At 35.0% G+C, this 25334-nt stretch overlaps 2 protein-coding genes across 2 annotated transcripts; both read left to right on the forward strand.

The window, feature by feature from the left end:
• The first annotated feature begins 331 nt into the window (after positions 1-331).
• On the forward strand, positions 332-3853 carry LOC126968957 (angio-associated migratory cell protein). Its single transcript, XM_050814204.1, has 4 exons — positions 332-1323; positions 1625-1799; positions 2709-2825; positions 3453-3853. Exons 1-4 carry the CDS (start codon positions 721-723, stop codon positions 3764-3766), a joined length of 1209 nt encoding a protein of 402 aa, XP_050670161.1. The 5' UTR covers positions 332-720; the 3' UTR covers positions 3767-3853.
• A 1671-nt stretch (positions 3854-5524) lies between these two features.
• Positions 5525-24830, forward strand: LOC126968929 (large neutral amino acids transporter small subunit 1). Its single transcript, XM_050814137.1, has 5 exons — positions 5525-6342; positions 12134-12352; positions 20582-20852; positions 21443-21767; positions 24226-24830. Exons 1-5 carry the CDS (start codon positions 6060-6062, stop codon positions 24613-24615), a joined length of 1488 nt encoding a protein of 495 aa, XP_050670094.1. The 5' UTR covers positions 5525-6059; the 3' UTR covers positions 24616-24830.
• The last annotated feature ends 504 nt before the right edge of the window (positions 24831-25334 follow it).

Below are 25334 nucleotides of genomic sequence, written 5' to 3' on the forward strand. Positions count from 1 at the left end.
AGAATGTGGGCCGGCTTGAAGTATTGCCGTGCTCTATTAATGACGCCCAGCTTCTTCGAAGCCAATTTGGCTTTGCCCTCGAGATGGCCACGAAATTGGCAATCGCTCGAGATTTCGAGGCCCAGTATTCTGATACTAGGCGAGGCTTTAAGGGAAGTGTTGTCGAAGAGCATTGATACGACAAATGGTTTTTTTTTTGTTTTCAATGTTCATATTAATATCGAATACATGCATAAGACGTCTAAAAAATAAAAGTATTATTCGTGTTCGTACGAGAAAGTGAAATGGAAACAAAAACTTTTTTTGTACACTGTATTTGCACAAACGACATATTTTGATTTGAGCCAGGTGTCATGTTGATGTTGATTCGGGTCTGTGTAGTACATTACATAGTGACATAACCTCAAAAATATTTTTAAATTTACTAATTAAATTTGGAAAGCCAAGCTCGTAGGCTAGGTCCAGGTCTAGGTACCACAGAATACTATTTCTCTTTAGGTACTTTGTACTACCAAAAACATTTTTACAGTTGGTTACTACGAGTTGTCTATTCGCGATCAATCACTATTTTTGAAAACATTAAAATTTTGTGGTGTTATTAATATTTCTCAAATTGAAAAGGTGTACAAAATAATAGATTTTTGAACACGTAATTAATAAAGGTTCCCTTTCATCACAATCAGTCAACCACAAAAGGATTAACAACCTGAAAAAGAAAAGATGAAAGATCGCCAAGAAGAAACACCACCATCTTCAGTCGATGGGGATGAAATAATGCGTGGTCCCGATGACGTCGTATACTTAGAAGAGCTACAATTTGACGACGATGAAATGCTTGAAGATCAAGAAGAAGAATTTGCCGATTGGGAAAGGCCTCAAGACTTTTCAGTGGTCGCGTTCACAGAGCATACAGGATCAGTCTTTTGTTGCGACTTACATTTAAATGGAAAGATTGCGGCCACTGGCGGGGAAGACGATAAAGCTTATGTGTGGTGTGTAGAGTCTGGCCAAACTATAATGGAATGCAATGGTCATAAAGATTCTGTTATTTTTGCTGGTTTTAGTTTTGATGGGGCTTATCTGGCTACCGTTGACATGTCTGGTCTTATTAAGGTTTGGAAATGCCAATCCGAAGAAAGTCAACAAGACCCATGGCCAGTAGTATTTGAGTATGAAGCTGATGAACTCAACTGGGCTTTGTGGCATTTTGGAGCTAGAGTACTTATATGCGGGGCATCAGCTGGTGATATATATGTATTTAAAATTCCTTCGGGTGAGACAAAAGTCTTACAGGGGCACAATATAAAAACAGAGTGTGGAAAGGTATGTTTTATGAGTTTGATACTAATCAATACATAATTCTAATAGCTTGGGATTCTAAAGTTGTGAAACAGAAAGTTTTCAAGTGGATATTAAATTAAATTTCCACTTATAGGGTTCTGAACAAACATACTATATAATATTATACCACTTTACCAAAAAAGTTAATATCTTACAAAAACAAAACATCTAATATGAACCTACAATATCTATAAAATACTTCAAGATTCAAATGATTTTTGTTATTGAATTTCATTTTGCCAAATAAACACATATTAACTCCTTCAAATTGTTATTGGTTTAGGTATTCCCTGATGGAGTAAGGTTGGCAGCAGGATATGAGGATGGGGTTGTGAAATTTTGGGACCTTAAAACAAACCTGGTTCTGCATCAAGTGGCAGCTGGGTTACATGGAAGCAGAGTTAATGCAATAGATGTTCATCCTGACAATAACCTTGTTGCATCTATATCCACTAATGGTATATAAGTTATATTTTTATACCTTTTGTTGTAACAATAAACCACTAACCCTAGTCAACCCTTTCCAACTTCATTACAATCACTTAACCTTCCATAATTGGCAGTGTGGTAACAAAGCCAATATTTTCAAAATTATTGCGTGGAAAACAGTTTATCTGAATAAATGAACCTACATAAAAAAGTACAAGCTATAAGAATAACTTTTCTGAGAGAAGTACCAAAAAATGCATAACAACATGCCATAAAACTTGTTTAACTTCAAAGAAAAGTGGTAGTTCAAAAAAGCTCGGCAGTGTTAACTATAACCAACAGCAAGCATTAGCCACCTACAAATAAGACTTAAGGATATGTGTAACAGGATTAAGTAGTGTTCATAGCTCGAAATGCTATACTTTCACCACAAAACTTGTCTAAAAACACCATGTTTGCGTGTTTTCTGCTTACTCTTCGTCTTAATGGCTGAAGTGAAGTCCTGTCACCTTATAACAATATCTCCACCCTCTCCTGCATTTACTTTCTACATATTATAATATACTATATAATTTTATAATATAGGGTTGGTCACAGTTTTGCAACCTCTGGTGTTGTAAAAGTTCTTTTGCATTGCTGATAACCTACATTTTCTTTTAAAGTTTGGTAGTTCTAAATCTCTGCTTTTCGAACTGAAACTTGATCTGGTAAAGTAGTCTCAAGTTGACTGTGGATACTGGATTATTTTATTACATTAACTTACCAGTATTATTTGTTCATAATTGAAGTTGTAAATAAATGTTATAACTTTATGAATAAAGAACAAAAACTCATATTATTGACCTCCCTCATGTCGAAGTTGTCACTTTTGATATATTTTGTGGTAAGGGCCTACCATTTTTTAATTTTTGTTGTAATATTAAAAATTTTGTTCATAGGTACAGTGGTTCTTACAACTTCAAACAATGGCAAAGTTGTGGGGAAACTTGAAGCAGAAAATGATTTGGAAACTGTTGCATTTTGTCCAGATCCTGAACTTGGATTCTTTGCACTAGGTACATAGGTCTTACTAACATGTATTTTATTCCTTTTTGGGCGGTTGCATTTGCAAAGGGGTCTGTGGAACTTCAAATGACAATGACAAACAATCAATATATTTTAATGGTGATTACATCATTAAATAAAATTGCAATTTTTGAATATATTTTTCATTTCATATATAAATTTGTTTAAGAGTATCATATCAAATGATTTGGATAAAATTTTTCAATTATGATATTATTTTAATATGTTAAGATTGATCTTTATTATTTAATTCAATCAAGCCACATACCAGTTTATTGTTTTCAAATTTATGTATTTATTTCAAAATATAAACCTTCTAATAATTGTCAGTTTGCCACTTCTAGTAGAACAAAGTGGTTAGATTAGTTTTTAAATAATTCTCCAATCTTTATATTTATGATTTATTCTTATAGTGATAATAGTTATACACACTCTGTCAATATTTCTGTTGTCTATCCATTGCCTTTTATGAAATGACATTGTACTAACATTGTTTCTATAGTAATTGGGTTCCCATTGTTACCCTTTGAGTGTCGAACCCTAAAGACATTTGTTTATTTATTATTATGGAGTCTGCAAATATACTTAATTTTTTTTTAATAATAATCTATTTTTAGGCACTTTAAATGGATCAGTTACTATATGGGACATTGCACGGCAGATGATGAGACATCAATGTATAAAATCTGAGGATGCTTTTACAGGAGTTACAAAAATGATTTGGATAAAAGACAAACTTCTCACGGGCTTGTTAGATGGATCTGTAAGAGTATATGACGGCAGATCTGGTGAACAATGTAGTCTAATAACGGGGCACTGGTCTGAAGTACTGGATATGACTTATAATGCTAAAGAGAATAAACTACTTACTGCCTCGGATGACCACACCGCAAGGATATTTATATATCCAACAATAAGTGAAGATGATTAGCAGAAAATGTCACTAAATAATATTTATTAAATATAGTTATTTGTCATATTTAAGTTCTTGTTGATGATTATAGCTTTCTATATTTTCCTTTGAATGGTTTTACTTTTTCTCATTAAATGTTTCTCATACAAAATTTGATATTCCTTTTTCCAATATAATTTTGTAAATTATATTATATATATATAAATTAATCTTATATAATTAAAACCTAGACATGCCATATTTGTACATAAAATTGGAACCAACTTGTGTCTAAAGACAAAGCAAAGTTTCGGAATGGGGCTGATAAAATTTAGTCTAATTCAACTCACACACAAGACTATACCACACAAGTTTATTCGTTGACCGCCAATAAGTCTCCCATTGTCGTATTCCCTCGATTCGAGATCACGCCATTAACTGCCACATCCTGTATCGGTATATTCGGCATCGGTATATCGAGTGAAGTTCAGTTCCGTGGTCAATTGGAAGAGAAGGCCAAATTGGTCTCGTAAAAGCTTGGTGTATTCAGTAAGGCGAGACAGTACTTCACTATATGCCACCGCCTGCAACTATGTAAAGCGCAAATTCCGCCTCACATGGAGTACTGTTCTTACCTCTGGGCGGACGCTACCCCGTAACAACTTCCATTTGACCGCATATAACGAAGAGCGGTCGAATCATCGACGATCAAGTCACCTCTGATCGACTTGATTCTTTGGCGTTGCGTAGAGATGTGGGTTCTCTCTGCACCTTCTACCGCATTTATCACGGGTAGTGCTCAGAGGAGCTGTTCGGGTTGTTACCAGCGGTCTAATTCCACCAATGGACATACCGTCAAAACGCAAAATACCAGCCGCATCACGTTGCCATCTGGCATTTTACAACCGCGCATATTGCAAGAAATTTTTTGCCTCGCACAGCCACTTTGTGGAATCAATTACCGGCTGCCGGGAACCGATACGACTTAGGAACCTTCAAGAAAAGTGCATACTCCCACCTTAAAGGCCAGCAACGCATCTTTTGACCCCTAATTTGCGGATGTCTATGGGCGGTTGCCTCACCACTCCTCATCATGTAAGTCTGTTGTCCGCTTGTCCCTTATATAAATAAAATATTTAAAAAACTATGCTGCTTATGTAGCCAAGGCCGAAATAGTAGTTTTTAGAATTATTTGTATGTTTGTTTGTGTACAGCAATCTCAAAAGCTCTCTGATGTAATGTGGCAAACTGCTCGTAATATTTACTGTATTATGTGACGTTCCGATCGGTTCAAAAAAATCTTATTTATGAAATTTTACGATAAAATCTAACATGGACAAAGTTGCGGTCACACACTATTATTGTATTAAGTTGATATTGAAAATCAAAAGGAGAATTCAGTAAAGTGAAACTCACTTTAAAATTTAAATCGTATTATGAACAAATCGTGCCACCTCTTCTGTCATTGACCTTTGTGTAGCTATTTAAATGAATGGCCTACATCCTGTGTCGCTCACCTAGTTCTATGTAAAATCATCTTATCACTGAGAGATGGCACGTTATCACATTGTTAGAATTAAAAAGTATGCCATTCATACACGTGGTAAGAGGGGAAAAAGACAAAACCCGTTTTACAAACTTGGCAATGAATTGCTACTTAATTATTAGATGCTAAAATGAACTCTAAATTAAGGTGTTAAGGTCCTAAATTCATAAATTGTGTAGTGGTCTAAAGCCTTTTTCGATCTTTCGTTTCATGACGGTAGACTGTCTCACTGGCTACGGCGAAATATACTCAGTGAATAGTAAAGTGGGGTCGCCTAACGAACAACGTGTCCTTATACTCCGCGCAATATTACGTTCGCGTTGGTCGTAATTTTCGAAATCAATCCGTACAAATTTTTATTAAGTATTATACCGATAAATTTCGTAGGAAAAGTAATAAAAGTAATATTAGCGCGGTAATTTAATAATTTTCAAGCAATTCTATTCTGTTACAGCTGTTTGTATATATGTAATGTGTGAGTAATAATTATTATTAAATGCAAAATAACGCGGTGTGTTATCAGTACCTAGCTGTATTGCGGTTTGCCAGTTGCCTTTAAATAAAGAACATATCCACGGTTCAATATTAAACTTATGGAACTAATGGTATTTCTATTCGCACGTGGTGATAACGATATGATGCAATATTTGTATGGAGATTGATCACTAATCTTAAAGCATTCATGAACACATGTTGCTGTCAGGACCACTGTAATCCTTGCGGGAGTTTATTAAAGATTTTCGTAAATCGTTGACTTATTATTAAAGTAATTTTAAAAAACCGAAAATGGCAAAAGTATCAACAGTGGAGAGTTTAACACCAAAACTGATGGATAATGGCAATGATAACCGACAAACTGATGAAGGGGACAGTCAAGGTGTGCGGTTAAAGAAGGAATTGAGTTTAATAAACGGAGTGGCTATTATTGTTGGGGTTATCGTGGGCTCCGGTATATTTGTGTCGCCAAGTCTGGCCTTGAATTATGCGGGATCAAAGGGAATGGCCCTCATAGTGTGGATCCTTTCCGGTTTCGTGTCTATGATCGGGGCATTGTGCTACGCGGAATTAGGTGAGTCTTCTGATAGTCTAAATACATGATCGGATTTGGTACGGCCGTACAATCGGACGCGGTCCGATAGTGGTCGATATTCGATGGTATGCCACATTGTCCATTACACAAAATTAATATTATCGTCTGGACCGTACCGAACACGACCCGGGTTCAATTGGTGCGAGGCACCCACCGGACTGTTCGATGGTGCCGCCGTAACAAATTCGACTATGTGTTTAGGCTATAAGCAATTAACATATAATCACTAATAAACAAGAACGTATTGTTGGCTTTTTACTTTTATTTTCACTTTAAACGGTTTATTATAACCTATATCTACAATTTTAAATAGTTTTATAATAAACTTTGTACAAATTATCTTTTATAAATAATTAATTATTAGTATAAATTATGCATTTTGTTTAAGAGCTGCGTATATTTTGGGCATAAATAAAATGTTGCAGCTGTTTATATATTTATAGAATAAATAAATTAAGACTTGTAAGCACGTGCAGTAGTAATGTTTTACGTAAAGTTTTCGGTGCCACTGCAATGCAGCTGCGTTGAAAACTGGATCTTATTCAAATGAGATTAGTCCACATGACAATATTATGTATTGTCTTGTTCATTCCACTTATTTACAAATAGGATATATCACTTATAATATACTAACTTCCATACTATATTATGTTCAGTATTCGGGACGTTTGTAAATCGGATAAATGCGAGTTAAATCGCTTGAGTTCTGTATTTAATTAAATAAGAATTTTAGTCTTCATCTAAGATTGCCCTTAGTTGCTTATACTTTTTATAATAGAAAAGGCAAATGGCAATATAATTGCATTATATTATACATGTATATATAAGGGTATTAAGTAACCATACACATCATACACATCATACCTACGTAGTGTTTGTAGGCCCTTCACAAGATGGAAGATCTGTTAAAGATCGCCGGAGAAGGTCGGATGAGGGCAGTGCAGGACCGATCGTCATGGTGATCTTGTCTTCCTCATGAGATGATGTAGAGATAAATGCTTGCTTAGTTTAAAATAATTCTAAAGCCAAAAATGTTAATACCTATGTAAAAGTACTTGTTTGAAAGTGTCACTAACAAACATGCTACTTATGTTTTTTGAATTACAATTTTATGTGTGTGTTTAATAACGCAAAAATATATTAAATCTACCTAATATTGACAAATAAATATTTGTATGCCGAGTAATTGGCTGTGCAAGTACCGATTGAACATGTAACCACTATTAATGCAAATAATCATTTCACATACAGCGACGAGCATTCTTTCGTAGTTTATGTCGTTTAAGTCGCTATATCTGGAACTTGCCATATATCCTGTAGTAAAAATCAGCTGCCGATAGTAACATTAGAAATTCCACCAAACATTCCACGTAATAATATAAGCATGCTGTAGAAGAATGTGTCTACATCTCGCCAAAGAAAGTATTCTAATATACTTTCCTTCTAATATTACATCTGTGTGTAGAATCGAAATTATCTTATTGAGATGAGGTTATGATTGACAAATATCTTCGTTTCTATTATGTGCTCCTGTTTTGTCTTTGGTTTGGGTATATGTAACCAAGAATTTTGAAAACCCTAAAAAAGTGATCAATTTTAAGTAGGAATACTGCATCCAGTGTTCCGTCTTCCGTAACCTCTAGGTACAAGTCTCTAAATATGTGAAAGTTTAAATTGATATAGTTATATCTAAAGGCGTATTATAATTTTATATGCAATATGCATAGTTTATGCAAATCAAGTCTATTTCTATTGACTTTATAAATACACATCCGAGCAAAAAACTTGAGACCGCGACAGTCATATAAAGCGTATCATTTAACAAAATACCAACATATTTTGATGATAATCGCTAAATCTAGTATAATTCAAAATTCAAATGCTGACCCAGATGTCAACGTCTAGCCTAGTTGTCACTGTCTCAAGTAGGGTTGCCAATCGTACTCTGTAATAAAGTAGGGGGGATCGAGGTGAGTTGAAACAATTTACACATTTATTTTTATTTATTTTTTTCAATGTAAATAAGGGACGAGCGAGCAGGACGTTCAGCTGTTGGCAATTGATACGCCCTGCCCATTACAGTGCAGCGCCGCTCAGAATTATTGTAAAACCCATAAATTTTGAGTGGCACTACAATGCGCTTGAGACAAGATGTTAAGTCTCATTACGACGCACTTCAGACCGAAACAAAGTAATGTGTAAGCATTAAGCAGTAAGCTTCACGGCAGAAATAGGCGCCGTTGTGTTACTCATAATCTAGCCGGCATTCGGTGCAAAGGAGCCTCCCATTGGTAAATTACATTTTCTTATACCAAATACGTACTATAGACATAAACCGTATAATACTAGTATCAATCGATTGGTCATTCATTACACTTGCGAATGGCTAGCATAAAGAAATTGTAAGCGTTAAATATTGTGGTGAAAAAGCGACGTAACCGTAACAGGTCAACTTGTTTCAACTTTCAAGTCCCCTCATACCGAGGTAAGAGGAAACGGGTCGGAGAGAGTTATATACGATTTGTGAGATGTATGAAGGCGCGTCAATCATACCTCAATATCCACAAAAATTGTTTTCTTAGAAAGTCGATTATAACATAACGCAATTAAAATATTCCGACGCAAAAATTACAGTGCACAAAGAAGGATCTAAAGAAAATTTTGAACCGAATAGAATATTTTTATATAATTTGAAATATTCAATAAAAAATTGTAAGTTGCTTCCTAAAAATAAACTCTGGAGTTAAAAATCTCCGAATTTTTAGCTATAAGTAACAACATTAATTTTTTAAAGAATTTAATAGAATTAGTACTTTTCTAATACTTAAACCGAACAATTTTTTCAATTTTATTTTAGCCACATGATCAACACAAATATTGTATGGTCGGTTGTAGCGGGTCACGGACACTTTTCAATCGCAAAGTTACTTCTTCTGCTGCGAGTTGATATACTTCGCGACTCTCTATACCTATAAAGAATAAACCATAAACAATATAAGTCAACAAAAAAAAAATAATTGTGCGTTATTTATTAAATGCTGTCTGATATAAAATTGAAAATGAGGATAGTTGAAACAGCCTGTTTCAAATCAGTAAGAAAAAACCTAATTTTTATTAAATCCTCAATAATGAAGTAAATACACAGAAATAATAAATCTTCGCTTAATGAGCTTTCAGAACACATGTAACTTAAACCAAAATACAGAACCCTTATAAATATAGGCATCGTAAAGTAACGATAAAAACTTACTTTTCACTGTTTTTGTCACATGGCAAGCAGAACTCCACACGCCACTGTTTTATGTTCCCAGAAATGGGTACTGTTTCAAATCCCCTCGGTCTCCCCTACCCATTGTACTCTATTTCATGTAGGTGTACTTTATAGTACTTATTAATACAGTATTCTTAAACACTATTTTTATAAAAACTGACTTTAAATACTTGATGACAAATAACTTGTTGGTGTCGGGCCGCCACCACAATCAGTCACATAATATAAATAAATGATTGCCACACATTGTTAGAGGAAAAAAAAATATATTTCACTAGATGAATACTGGTTTTATTCATCTGTATACTTTATTTACTCTCTTAGATCATACATGCTTTAATTTGTCCAGAAAAAGTTGGCACCCCTACTCTCTATATAGGAATGTGAAATTACTAACTAATATTTTCTCACTACTTATCTGGAGAAATCCTTAAGAGTTTAACCGGTTAATAGCTTTATTGCGTGTCGAACCGGCAAAGAACCCCTGCCAGTATGCTGCCAATAGATAATATAAATAATATGTAGGTATGGGATTGAATAATTATTAAAAGATTGGGAAACTGAAGTGGCAGTACACTTCAGTCACTATCCACTGGGGTGTGGCACATAGTTCAACGGACAGATGACCGTTGGGGCAGTAAAGTCCTCAAACGGCGACAACGTGCCCCACGTAGGCCCCCACAAGATGGACCGATGGTCTGATTAAGATTGCCGCAATACGTTGGATGAGGGCAGCGCAAGACCGATCATCGTGGAGATCTTTGGGGGATACCCTTGACCAGCTATGAATAAAAAATGAAGTATGGGATTTGATTTCTTACTTCATAATCTGGAAAGAGATGAAGATCTGAAGTGAAATGTTAAATGTTGGGTACGCCGATTTCTCTAAAGCGTTCAACACAATTAATAAAAAAATTGTTACGAGTAAGCATTCAGAGGTTGATGTTAACGGCAGTCTTATGCAATCTCGCTTCTCACATAAGCAATCGCAGTCAGGCTGCGTTTATAAAATTGATTGTTGCTCAGGATTCCTAGCCGTTCTCTTAGGAATTCCAAAGGAACCTCATTTGGGCCCCTGCCTTTTTCGTTCTACAAACGATCCTAATTTGGGGCCCTTGCTTTTTCATTCTACCCACTTTTTCCTTCTACAAAAAAATATTCTGTCTTTTTCTTAGCTGTATGGTGATAGTGAAATCATAGGTATTTAATTTAGTTATTTAATGATAAAAAAATAAAAAATTTGTGGCTCTATATTTAAAAATCTCTATATTTTTATTTTTATTTTTACAATGTGCGGATCAAATCAGATCAAAATCTTTTTATTGCATGTCACATATATATATATATATATATATATATATATATATATATATATATATATATATATATATAAAACGATGGTACAATATAAAAGTAGACTGCAAGGGCACAGCAACATATTATATAAACAAAATAATATTAGTAAGTTCAGTTTACAACACAGTTTGGATTTTATACACTGCAAGTGTATAAAATCCAAAGTATAAAATTCATATTATATCTATATTACAAGCCTAACAAACACAGACTCCCGAATATAATAAAATTGTATAAGTAAATCGACGTAAGTTGCTTGACTCAAAAAAAAATACCTACCCACTTATAATTTTTTTCTTACAAACTGTTTTGCCTCGAAGAGTTACCTTCTTACTGCTTTTATTTTTTTTTTACCATATTAATAAAAATAAATCATAGTAATATTTTATTACCATTGTAAAAAATACCTCTGTATGGTAGCTTTAACACAACAGCAAGGTACACTATTTTTCGTAGAAATTTTGACTGGTCACCGTGCAAAATGAATGGAGCGCGCGGCCTCGCTTACGATGTTACAACATCTTCCATACTGGCGTTGATTCTCGCAGATTTAGTCTGAGATATATAGAACGTAGTAGTAGACTTTGCTCAGACTTTCCTAACATAAAACTATTATTATTATCAATTACCAGCTGCTGCAAAAATAATAAGAGAGGTATCGTCAAATAGGAATTTCTTATCTAAATTGAAAATATACCTTAGTAAAAACTGCTTCTATTCATTAGACGAATATTTTCAACTAAAAACTAGACTATATACTATATAATACTGCGACTAGTCTTTTGTTAAATTGATATTATTGTTACTAATGATTTAGAAATGTATTTTATAAAATTTGCACGTAATAAATGTGGCAAACATGCACTTTATAATATTTATGTAACATCAATCTAACATGTTTATGCAAATAAAAACTTTGACTTTGACTTTGCTGCTTTCATTTGCCTCCTCTTATATAAAAAAAAATCTTCATTTAAAGATGATTCTTCTGATTTTCAATAACGACTACATCAAAACTCTCTGTTTTATATGAGATTATAATTCTGTGCGAATATACTTATACTATCGCCCTCAACGAATATTTGAGATAATTTTAGGACCTCAGTGAAGATTGCAATGAAACTTTAATATTATCTGTTTCAGGAACAATGATCCCTAAGTCTGGAGGAGACTACGCGTACATTGGAGAAGCTTTTGGTCCACTACCGGCATTCTTGTACCTCTGGGTTGCTCTGTTTGTCCTAGTACCAACCGGGAATGCTATCACAGCCATAGCCTTCGCAGAGAATATCATAAAACCTCTGTGGCCTACGTGTGACCCGCCAGGCACCGCTGTCACACTGACAGCAGCAAGCGTCACGTGTAAGTTTGCCATTTTATTTATTTAGTAACTAGCTGACCCGACAGACGTTGTTCTGTTTGTAATAAAAAAAAATGAAATCCTAAACTAATGACAAAAATAAGAAATAGTATATAAAATCCAAAAATAAAATTGATTATTTGTAAAAGTGTAAACAAGTACGTAGATGAACTCGTTCATGTTCATGTGCCAAAGCTCTTGTATTCGCTGAAGGCCTTAGAAGGTGTCGCTAACGTCAAAGTGGGTGGTATTTTAAATTGTTTATGTCAGAGTGTCATGACAAAAAATCATATCAAAAATCCATCCGTGATCACAAGAAACTGTCAGCATAATAATTGTGAAGTTCGTCAACAAAATTCTTACGAGTTAGTCGATGCCCAGCCGTATCTTATTTTTTTTAAATAATTAATTGACAATGAATTGAACGCATATAATTATTAATTAAGAAAGTCCGAATTGTGTTACTTTAGATATGATAATTTTTTCAACCAATTTCCCTGCCATTTACACCTTTACTTGTATTCATACACACGGACATCCAGAAAAGATTATTTTTAATGTTATTATTTACAATGTAAAACAGAGCAATTGTAATTGGAATATATTTTATTTTCCTCACAGATTATTTGACTTGATAAAAGCAAGTTATAATAATAATATTAACGTCAAAGCCACTTAAAATTTCGCGTTTCCAAGAATTCTTCGCGGCATCATAATGCATGGCGTTCTACTCATTAAAATATATGTATATATTTAATTCCTTATGAATTTTGCCTATATGTTACATCATGTCATTATTCAAATCAAAAAATGTTTAAGGCATGTTCATTTGAATCGATATGATGTTACCCGAAATGCTTATTTAGTATTGCGTCAGATAAGATGTAATTCTTGTTTTTGGAATCACATACAACATGTCCAACGAGATGGTTCCCCGAATTTTGCATTGCATGCATTCGTTACCACATGCAGTCGTTCCGGTAACAACTTTGCAATTTAAAGTTCTGTTTTTTTTTCGATTTGCACTTCAGATGCGTCTGATAAATCATTATACTGAATACAAGAAAAACTCCAGTTGCGGACGTTGACCCTACACCGGTTTTACAAAATAAGTACGGCAGGGAAAGCCTGAATGTATTGAAAGCACAATATGATACTCTCTTAGGCTGGATTGCATCAACTAAAACAAACATGTTAAAGTACCGGTTAATTTATTTAGAAACAAATAGTCAAATACATATTTAGGTTTACAAAGAGATGTTAATGCTAAATAAGACCTACAGTTACCTTAAAATTAATATTTTATTTTAATACAATTAAGACTAAAGTACAGCACAGAAAAATTAATTATACGAAATAAAAATAAAAAGAGGTACTAGTAAAAAATTTAGTAATAAACTAAGATTTACTAAATTACTTATTTACTATACTAAATAATAAAAATGTTATTGTTAAGTAGTTATAATCGTTCAAATCTCACTTTTTCTTAGCACAGTTAGAACATTCTTTTTAAAATTTGATAAGGTTTCTTTAAAAATATCTAAGTCAGCAAGTTTTCCATTCATAAGTCGACATGTCCGTCTTATATAACTATTTCCAGCATAGCATGTCCTACTTTTTTTAACTACAAACAAGGGTTTAATTCGACAAGTACGTATGTTTCTTTTGGGAACTTGAAAACAAAGTGCATGTAGTAATAAAGGAACATCAATGTGTTTATTTACGATTTTATAAAGTAGCGTTGCATCATAAAAGTTTCGGCGATATCTTAATTTGACAACATTGTGATTATTACGCAGCAAATTAAAATTAAAATATTTTATTCAAAATAGGATGTGACATCACTTATTGATAGTCAAAAACTACCACTCTCTCACAGCGGGCTCTTTTTTCATCAAATAAATATGTTAACAAAGTAATCACTTATTATTTAATAGCCTGAGGGCGGTCGCTCCATTCCCAATCTGTGGTATCATTGAGAAAGTCATTTATGTTATAGAAACCTTTACCATACAAACGTTTTTTAACAATTCTTTTGAATAACGTAAAACTTTTGTTCTTGAACATTTTATGGGATCTTGTTGTAAAAGAATATACATCGCCCCACAAAATAACTTACTGACTCGACTTAGCCGAGTAGTAAGCATTGTTAGTTTATGTCTGTTCCTGGTGTTAACATTATGGTTATGACAGTTTCTAGCAAATTCACTTATGTGCCTATGAACATTACATTACATTATCAAGAATATATTGAGAAGCAACAGTCAAGATGTTTATTTCTTTAAATTTTGCTCTCATTCTTTAGGACCTAGGTTATAAATAGCGCGAATAGCCCTCTTCTGCAGCACAAATTTTGTATTAATACTGGTACCGTTGCCCCACAGCAATATGCCATAGCACATAATACTATGGAAATAACTAAAGTAAACTAGTAAAAAATGTGTTTCACTATTTGACAATTTTTAGATGACGTCATAACTTTAACTGTTAACCGTAAAAGTGTCATCTTCACCGATACAAGCTATTGTTAATGTTAAATAGCGACCTGTCAAAAGTTATAAATAAATATTCGATATTGGCGTGATATTTCACTGTTTCTATTTATTTATTTATTTTATTTAATACACTTTTTTGACAACATTAACAAAATATAACTTAACTATTAACATACATAATTACATGATATGGTGCAAATAGCGGCCTTATCACTAAATAGTGATCTCTTCCAGGCAACCACTTGTAATACAATAAAAGAGAAAGACAGTACATTAAAAGCGTAAGAAAAGTGTCAAAAATATACACATACATCATATATTTATTCTTAGTTTTATTAGTTTTTATTTGTTATATTTATTCATTTTAAGTTGTAATAAATTTTCACTGTTGTTAATTTAATTTATATCTTACGTAGTGACGTATTAATTAGTAATTATTAGCATTGAATTGTAACCTTTGTGGTTTTTTAACCGACTTCAAAACTGGAGAGGCTCTCAATTCGTCGGTATTTTTTTTTTATGTTTGTTACCTCAAAACTTTCGACTGGGTGAACCGATTTTGATAATTATTTTTTATTTGAAAGCTGGTGCTTCCCGAGTGGTCCCATTGTAATTTGGTCCACATCTGACAAAACCATGAGAAAACCATAAAAGTCTTAAATTTTGCTATACATACGTATAGCAAAGTGGATGATAAATTTACGAATAACTCTATATCGCGCCAACGATTTCGATGCATCTTTTTTTATTGGAAAGCATATACTTCAAAGATAGTTTGGTGAGATTTTGGTTAGGTTCTGATTACGGAATCCATGACAAAGTAACGGAACACTGCCTGTAATCATATTGCAAAGTACTTACGTTCATTGCTGCATTGAACAATTTAGTATATTTACACATATTTAGACAAATTTTTAGTTACTATACTTCAAATTCACTAAAAATCACAACATAAAAAAAAAATCAACCGCCTTCAAAAACACTATTCCAAAACAATAGATATAATGTGCACTAAAAAGTATAAAAATATTGCGTATTTTTATATAATCTAATTAATTAATCTTATTCTAATTACGATTATTGTTATTTTTGGAGTCGGTGTCATCCAAGATAGGTTTGTTACTACATACATAGTTATAGGTGAGATGTGCTTGAGTCGTGAGGAGGAGAGAGGCGAGAGCGGGTTGCGGCGGAAGGACCTTAACTATAACAGCTAATATGATGCCACACAGCCTAAGGTTGACAAGTTGTCGAAATCTATACATTTTATATTGTAACAGAGTAAGAACTGTAGGTAGATTAAATATTTTTTTAAAAGAATACTTGCTGTGTGTACTACAAACAATACTAAATCCAAAAAAGTACCTACTTCATAGAATTTTTATGCGTTTGTCCGGATCTGTTGTCTCACACTCAGCTAAGTCTTACGTACCTAAGTACAATCTGAGCAAAGAATAAGTAAGCTCTATAGGTTTCTATAGGTACATTTATAAATCTGTATTGTAATGACAGGGTGTATCAATAACCATCAGCTGAACGACCTGCTCGTCTCGTCCCTTATATATAAAAAATATTAAATAGATTTCAAATAGCGTGGACCTACAGACATTTCACATGGTTTCACACTTTGCCTTTTAGCTGGGGATTCTTTCAACACAGTTTCAATTGTATGTATTACATAAAATATAAAATACTAGCTGACCCGACAGACGTTATTCTGTATATAATAAATAAAATAATCTTTTTATATGAATTTGTTAATAATATAACATAACGTCAAAAATTACTTCGTAAAATATGCACCCTGCTGTCGTAATGAAATTGTTTCACAGCAGAACTGTCAAACCGTGCGTCAATAAATTCTCTCATAGAAATTATGTATGGACACATCAAAGGAAAAACAAATTTGTTGTTTTTATTTAATTTAGCAGCATTTTCCTATTTATTCACCATTTAAAACTTCTCTGGAGTTCCACAAACAATTCAAGACCAAAATTAACCAAATCGGTTCAGCCGTTCTCGAGTTTTAAGCGAGACGAACGAACAGCAATTCATTTTTATATATATATAGATAGATAGTATATAGGTAGGTATTCGTTATGAGTGCGTAAAAATAATGCAACAGTTTCATTAAAAAGATATTAAAAAGTACAACTTATGTATTTATTACCTTGGCCTAGTTTTAGGTCCAGTCAATAAAAGACAGTTCATGAAACGCGATTTTAAATATAATTATTGAATAACTTGTTTCCGTTCTACTAAAATTCGGCAACAGAAAGGTAATGGTTGGTATTAATTTAGGAATATATTTTGGCCCATTATTATATTTCTCTCCCAGAAAAAGTTAATAAAAAACAGCGGGGCTTGCTTTATTTAGATGTTAAATTTTTATGATTGATACGATAAATTTTGATTTCTCGCCTTTGACTTCAGCGATCCTGTTACGATATATGGAAAAAAGACCTAAACAAATAGATTAAATAATATTAAAGTTAAAATTAAAATAAAAAAAGATCAAAAATGAATCCATCAAAACATGACTTGAGAGGAATAAAATACGGGTTGTAATCTGGGAGTGAAAAGTTGATAAAAGAAATACAAGTATTTAACCAGTGGGAGGCTCCATTGTACAGGATAGCGGCTAGATTAGGGGTACCACATCGGCGCCTATTTCTGCCGTGAAACAGTAATTTGTAAACATTACTGTGTTTCGGTCTGAAGGGCGCCGTAGCTAGTGAAGTTACTAGGCAAATGAGACTTAACATCTTATGTCTCAAGGAGACGAGCGCAATTATAGTGCCGCTCAGAATTTTTGGGTTTTTCAAGAATCCTGAGCGGCTGGGGAGGGCGTATCAATTACCATCAGCTGAACTTCCTGTCCGTCTCGTCCCTTATTGTAATAAAACAAAAGCATAACTATCGCCTTGGGGAGACTCTTCGCTAATGACAATTAGCTATCTATTAGCCTAAAAATCAAATAATTAAACTGTAAAAACATTTCACGGCTGCGATTCGATCCCTCGACCTCGCGGTGTTGCGGCTTAGCAATCACTGGTCCATTGACCATTAAGTTGAAATAGGAGAACTATAATTAGTTAGAAGTATAAAACTTTCATCCATAATTTCAACGACTGTCTTACGAATTTTCGATCAGGTCATGTGTCTTGGCGCGAGTTTAACATTTTATACCAATACCAAGAAAAGTGTTCAACGCCGAAAAAGTCACTCGTCATGGCATTGAATACAATTTTCAAATAAAACTAGAAGTTTTGTGCGTAAAATCTTTAATATGATACTAGTTTAATGCAGAATACCGCAGGAATATATTACATAGTACATTTTGGAACGCTAAGAATAACAAACATATAAACTTCCCGGTGTAATGTCCTTAAAAATCGGAGATCACGGTCAGAGTTAGCAAATTGAGTAACGGACATACCAATTGATGTTACAATAAGGTTTGTTACAATTCGAATCAAGTGTCGCTGCAGGGTTATGGCCTATGGGCCAGTAAGATAAGTAATCCTTTGTATCCGACTGTACCCGTTCATTCTATGGCCCCGTTCGCCTCGACGGGCCGCCTTAATAAGCGTTTCCTCTCACCGCTTATTTCTAACACGTCGTAGAAATTACAGGAATTATTGTTTGGATGAGTGAAACAACTGGGTATCCATATTTTAAGCTATGCCAATGAGTGAATAGTAATTTTCTGGAAAACAATTGTTGTACATATCTGTAGCAGTCTTTTTAAATAATTTTCAATTTTTTTTGTTTTTGATAATATATGTAGGTACCTATCTAGATATATTATTAATATCTGAATAAAGGCTATATCAAAAACATTGGCTTTGAGCGACATCCACATCCCAATCCCAATTTTGCTAGCCCAGTAAAATAAATTTAAATTTTAAATTGGGATGTGGGTACAGTGATTTATTCACAGTACCCATCAAACCGAAACAGAAATTGTGCTTGCACATACTGCTTAAAGTAAAAAAATGGCGAGATCCGTAGGAGAACCAAAGTCACCGACATAGCTCAGTGGCAGTGGGCAGAGCACATTGCTCGACGGACAGATGGCCGTTGGGGCAGGAAAGTCCTCGAATGGCGGAGAACGTAGTGTTGGTAGGCCTCCCATAAGATGGACCGACGATCAGATCAAGATCGCCAGAATAGGTTGGATGAGGGCAGCGCAGGACCGATCGTCATGGCAATCTTTCGGCCTTGTCCAGCAGTGGACGTCTTCCGGCTGAAATGATGAAATCTAAATGTTAAGGACTTGTTCTCATACAAAGAACAACAAAAAGTCTCCTTTCTGTTTTAGTCGAAAAGTTGTCGATGGAAAGAAGGGGCTAGACACAGACCCACTCTTCTTAATTATAAACAAACACTGACAACAATTTAAAAAAAAAATTACCTATCATGTAAGGTTATGCACCAAAATCCTCGATACTAATTGTGCAGACAAGACAGAAATTCTTGCAATTACTCTCGTGTGTGCGAGAGAAAATGAGTTGTCGTGATGTCTAATTATCAGACAGTCGCAAAATCGAGTGGTTTTCATCTATAATAAAATATTTACTTCTTTTACTACATTTATCACGGGGAGTGCTCAGAAGAGTTGTACTGGTTGATACCAGCAGCTTAATCCCACCACGGGACATTCCTTCAAAATGCGAAATTCCACCTCCATCATGTTTATGTCTGGCATTCTACTACCGAGCGTTTTGCGAGAAATTTCTTGCCTCGCACAACTACTTTGTAGAGTCAATTTCCGCCTACAGTTTTCCTGAACTGATACGACTTAGCGACCTTCAAGATTCAAGCTGAGCTTTCTTGTGCGGTGTTTCCAGGAGGATACGACATGCGTACCTTAAAAAAAAACGCGTACACTTTTCTAAAGGGCCGGCAACGCTCTTGTAATTCCTCCAGTGTTGCATAAGAATGTTGGCGGCACTGAGCATTTAGCATCAGGTGACCCAATAGCTCGTTTGTCCTCTCTTCCATAAAAAAAAGAACTTAAAGGCCGGCAACGCATTTCTTGACCCTTGGTGTTGGATGTCCTTGGGCCTCACCACTTTCCAATAACTGAGCCTCTTGCTCGTTTATCCCCTCTTATAATAAACTTGCTGACCGGACAGACGTTGTTCTGTTCATAATAAAAAAAACTCTTGCGGGTGGTAATACGCAAAATCCGTTCTTAGCTGACCTCTACTCGGTGAAAGGAATATTTTTACCAAATTTTAATACTACGCCTCTGGTTCCAGAGATTGATGAGTCAATCAATATATAGGTAGAAATCTTTTATATACATTTAATAAATAAAGAACTCAACTTACGGCCGTTCCCAATATTCAGTCTATCTCTTACTTGAGATAATAATCGTAACTATCGCTGACTTTTCTGTCCCAATAAACTTATCGACGGTAACTCATCATATCCGTCCATGCTGTCTGTCAATGGGACGACGTATAGGTTACCAGCGATAGAAGTTTGTATGGAAATTGCAATTCACGCGTCCCAATATAAGGCGATAAGAATGACTTATCGGGTATATTGGGACTTCAGATTATTGACAGCTAATTACTGACAGTAGAAGGTAGTAATTTACCTCTATCTTTAGATAGTATATTGGGAATGGCCGGTGATAGAGCTTAATTATTTTTATCAGAAGTATTTTTATGTTTTTATTTGTGATAAATGATAACTAAGACGACTAAAATCTTACTGTTCCAGGCTTTCTTACTGCTGTTAACTGCTACAACGTCAAATGGGTGACCCGTGTACAGGATTCGTTCACAGCTGCCAAAGTTCTGGCTCTGTTGGTCACGTTCTTCGCAAGCTTGTGGTACATGTTCTCCACCAGCACTGAAAACCTTCAGAATATGATGGAAGGCAGCAACACGGGCCCAGGGCAAATAGCTATTGCCTTTTATTCCGGAATGTTTTCATATTCCGGGTGGAATTATTTAAACTTTGTTACTGAAGAATTAAAGGATCCGTATAAGTAAGTATAATATTTTGTGACACATTTTTTTATGAAATGGAAGGCTAACGAGCGTACGGGTTAGTAATTACCAACGCCCTGCGACATCGGAGAAATTACCTGTTGTAATTCCTCCGATGTTGGCAGTCGTTGAGGCAGGTGCTCAAACCTTTTTTTTTAAATAAAACCCATATCGTAAGGTCTTGAAATACCGCGCAAGGTAACTCATCCGTTATTTTAGGCTGTACGTTGAAAAGTTCGTCGTAGAAGAAGATTACGCTACAGTTTCGTTAAATATTTAAGGTTGCATGTGGTGCGATAGTGGGATTCGGCCGTAGTTAGGTAAAACAGCTCATTGGAATAGTGATAAATACAGTAGAAGACGCAGTAAAAATCCTTGCTATCTACTGGTTCAACTTGTGTCATTCACCTACCGTATACTTTCACGCAATTTGAAGTCTAAAGTGTAACTTTTCTAACCAATTTTCATCTTATAACCATATTATTTTACAAATGATCTACATATTTATCGCCGAATTCGTTTTGCATGTACCCAGCCTCAAATAATTTTATCTAAATGTTATTAACAATATATTATGTATTATTTCCAGAAATTTGCCGAAAGCAATTTGTATATCAATGCCAGTAGTAACACTCGTATACGCTTTGACGAACGTGGCTTACTTCGCTGTCTTGACGAATGACGAAATTCGTGCCTCCATAGTTGTCGCAGTTACGTTCAGTGAAAAGATTCTCGGAGTTGTGTCATGGATCATGCCCCTGTTCGTCGCTCTGTGCACCTTCGGGTCTCTGAACGGTGCCATCTACACTTCGTCGCGTTTGTTCTTCGTTGGCGCCAGAAATGGACACTTACCTCTCGCGATATCTCTGATTGATATAAGACGGATGACTCCAGTGCCGTCATTGATTTTTATGGTGAGTTTCTTATTTTATAATCGATACTTATTACTACAAAGCCGGTAAGAAACCTGTAGATCTCGCGAAACGTTTTTTATTCGACAAGTGGAGTCCTTCGGCTATACAACTACACCAAAGTCTTGGTCTGTATGATTGAACATTTTAGTCAGGTGTATCGGCATATTTGGCGTCGATATATCGAGCAACGTTCAGTTCCGTGGTCACTTGGAATGGAAGTACCTACTCAGTAAGGCGAGACAGTACTTCACTATAATCCACCGCCTGGCAATTATATAAATCGCAAATTCGACCTCACCTCTAGACGGGCACTCCCCAGTACCAGCTTCTTCCATTTGACCGCATACAACCAAGACCGGCACGTATCATCGACGACCAAGTCATCACCGATCGGCTTGATTCTTTGGCGTTACGTAGAGATGTGGGTTCTCTCTGCATCTTCCACCGCATTTATCATGAGGAGTGCTCAGAGGAGCTGTTCGGGTTGATTCCAGCGGTCGAATTCCATCAACGGAGTGGGACGGGACATTACTTGCAAAGTACCACCCGCATCACGTTGACGTCTGGCATTCCACAACCGCGCGTTTTGGAAAAAAATTCTTGCCTCGCACAGCCACTTTGTGGAATCAATTACCGTCTGCTGTTTTCCCGAACCGATACGACTTAGGGACCTTCAAGTAAAGACATTTGTAAATTATCATATTAAGAAATGACCAGTACGTCTCTTATAGGCTGCAAGTCCTAAGTCATCTTTTAAGATACGCGACATGGTTCTAGGTGCTTGCAGGCCAGGTTTATTACTTTAGTGTGCGTGACAAACTACGTCTTACACTCGCAATTTGTGTGTCACTTTGTGTTAGTCTTTCTAGACGCATAAATGATCTAAGAAATTTCGTTTGACGTTACGTATAAGGATCCATTAATGGATATTTTAGCAAATTTTTCTTATCAGTCAATTCGATTCAAATAAATGTAAGGTTATCGCACGGTCATTCGTTTTAATCAGAGGTACGAGAGAAGGATTTAATTTACCTTATATGCTCACATGGTTTTGTTGATTACAATTTAATAGTTTTCCCGCGGTGTGAATGAATAGTGCCAACGACTTACAAATGAATATTAAATGCGTTGGCAAAATTATTTAAAATAATCAAATAGAACAACAATTTGTTATTTTTTCAGTGATATAGATATCCCTTACTTCTGGGATTAATTATACAAATTAAATTTGAAACGAATATTTGTGAATGATGCGGGACTCGAACCCGCGACATCTCGAGTACCCTCCGAGCGCTGTTACCAACTGATCTAACTTTCGAGTGTTTAGATTTGCAAGAGCGACATCTCAATTCAATTTCCTAATATGCAGGTTATCGTAACTGTAAAGTAGAGCTTGTAGGTGGAGCCACAACCTGAGAGTTGAACAAGACATAATATTATCAAGATTTACGAACCGTGCGTCACTCGAATCGGTGATGTTTTTTTTTTATGGAATAGGAGGACAAACGAGCGTACCTGGTGTTAAGTGATCACCGCCGCCCACATCCTCTTGCAACACCAGAGGAATCACAAGAGCGTTACCGGCCTTTAAGGAAGATTATGGTAAAGAATCCTAAGATCGTAACAAAACAATGAAACAATTCTTAATTTCTAATATATGAAATTCTCGTGTTAAACTTTGAACTCCTCCGAGACGGCTTGACCGATTGTCATGAAATTTTGAGTGCATATTGGGTAGGTCTGAGAATCGGACAACATCTAACTCTTTTTCATCCCCCTGAATGTTAAGGGTGGTCCACACGATTTCTTTTTTTAATTTTTTTGACATTTTTTTTTATTTGATATTATGAGTCAGCATACAAAAAATACATACAACTTCAAATTTTCACCGATCTACGATCAACAGTTACTTTTGTATCGCGGTTTTAATATCGGCAATACAACGTTTGCTGGATCAGCTAGTATATAATACTAGCTGCCCCGACAGACGTTGTTCTGTAGATAATAAAAAAATACTGTTTTATAGGAATTTGCCAATAAAATTTCTAAACATCAAGAAATATTTCGTAAAGAATGCTCCCTGTTGTTAGAATGAAATTGTTTCACAGCGGAACTGTCAAACCGTGCGTCACTAAATTCTCTCATAGAAAATATGTCCATACAAAACAAACATTGAAAATAAAAATATTTATGGGTCCCAAATCGAAATAAAAACTACCCTATCTCTTAAGTTGGAGCGAACTGCACTCCATGAAGTAATCACCATTAAAATCCGTTCATTAGTTTAGGAGTCCATTGAGGACAAACATTGTGACACGAGATTTATATATATTTAGATTAAGTAGGTATTCGCTGCAAAATATGTAGCTACATATAAGTATGTACCAAGTATCAAATGCAGAAAAAGAAGAAGAAAACGTATTAAATATGTAGTTAATATTTTAATATTTTATTTCAGTGTTTGGTAACGTTGGTGCTCTTGCCACTGAACGACCTGGAGTCCCTCATGGTGTACGTGACGTCAGTAGAAGCCATATTTACTCTGTGCTCCGTGAGCGGCCTGTTGTGGTTGCGGTATTCGCGTCCGGATCTACAGAGGCCCATTCGTGTCACTCTCATTCTTCCGATCGCGTTTCTCATCATCTGCACTTTCCTTGTTATATGTTCCTGTTTAATTCACCCAAAGGAAGTCGGTGTCGGCCTCGCGATTATAGCTTTAGGCGTCCCCATTTATTACGTATTTATTCGGTGGGATAAGCCTACTTGGATGCAATCTGCCTGTAATTCGTTCAATATTGTATGCTCAAAAATGTTTTTATGTTTACCTGAAGACTCAAAAGAGCTTTGATTGTATTTGATGTGATTGGTTTTGTATTTATTTATATATATAATAAGAGACTTGTGATTGCATTGTGTGTTGGACAGAAAGATCTGCCTAGGATAAGAGAAAGTATTGATTCCTATTAGTAAGATTGTATTGACAATAATGTGTACGGCCTTTGTTATGTTGGATAAGAATATCAACGTGACTTGTGAATGTCAATTAAATACATTTGCTTTGTTTATGATATGTTTTACTACAAAATTTTCACTTTGATAAATTACGACTAGACTACAGACTTAGAATGTACTAGCGTACAGGCAAACTGACAAAGATATTTTCCAACAATCCGCTTCATGAAAATTTATTGAAGTAGGCGTTACTTTGCGGAAATCCATAATTATACAAATGATTTAAATTTTCTTTAGTATTAATTCCGCTAATATTTGTTTTTAAACAATTCGACACGTGTTTCGCCTCTACACGAGGCATCCTCAGGACGTGTTGTCTCGCCAAAATCACTCACGAGTCACGAGGCATGTCTCGTGCCAGATTTTAGACAACGGCGAAAGAAAACTTAAATCATTTTCATAATCCGCTTCATCTTTAAAAAAAAATACCACCTAGAAATGCCTCTTTTAGTATTATTAATCTATGTTGTATTGTTGCATGATTTGTTGCTTTGAAGTGAAAACTTCTTTAGCATAGTTCTGATCTGAAAATCGTTGAAACGAAAAAGCGAGACA

The sequence above is a fragment of the Leptidea sinapis genome, chromosome 17, assembly GCF_905404315.1.
Source record: "Leptidea sinapis chromosome 17, ilLepSina1.1, whole genome shotgun sequence".
Classification (NCBI taxonomy): Eukaryota; Metazoa; Arthropoda; class Insecta; order Lepidoptera; family Pieridae; genus Leptidea; species Leptidea sinapis.

Excerpts from the sequence above, each read along its gene's own strand:
- LOC126968957 (XM_050814204.1), top strand. The coding sequence starts at position 721 with ATGAAAGATCGCCAAGAAGAAACACCACCATCTTCAGTCGATGGGGAT. Across the intron at positions 1,324-1,624 it reads TAAAAACAGAGTGTGGAAAG|GTATTCCCTGATGGAGTAAG; the intron begins GTATGTTTTATG and ends TTATTGGTTTAG. Across the intron at positions 1,800-2,708 it reads TGCATCTATATCCACTAATG|GTACAGTGGTTCTTACAACT; the intron begins GTATATAAGTTA and ends TTTTGTTCATAG.
- LOC126968929 (XM_050814137.1), top strand. The coding sequence starts at position 6,060 with ATGGCAAAAGTATCAACAGTGGAGAGTTTAACACCAAAACTGATGGAT. Across the intron at positions 20,853-21,442 it reads GAATTAAAGGATCCGTATAA|AAATTTGCCGAAAGCAATTT; the intron begins GTAAGTATAATA and ends TATTATTTCCAG. Across the intron at positions 21,768-24,225 it reads TGCCGTCATTGATTTTTATG|TGTTTGGTAACGTTGGTGCT; the intron begins GTGAGTTTCTTA and ends ATTTTATTTCAG.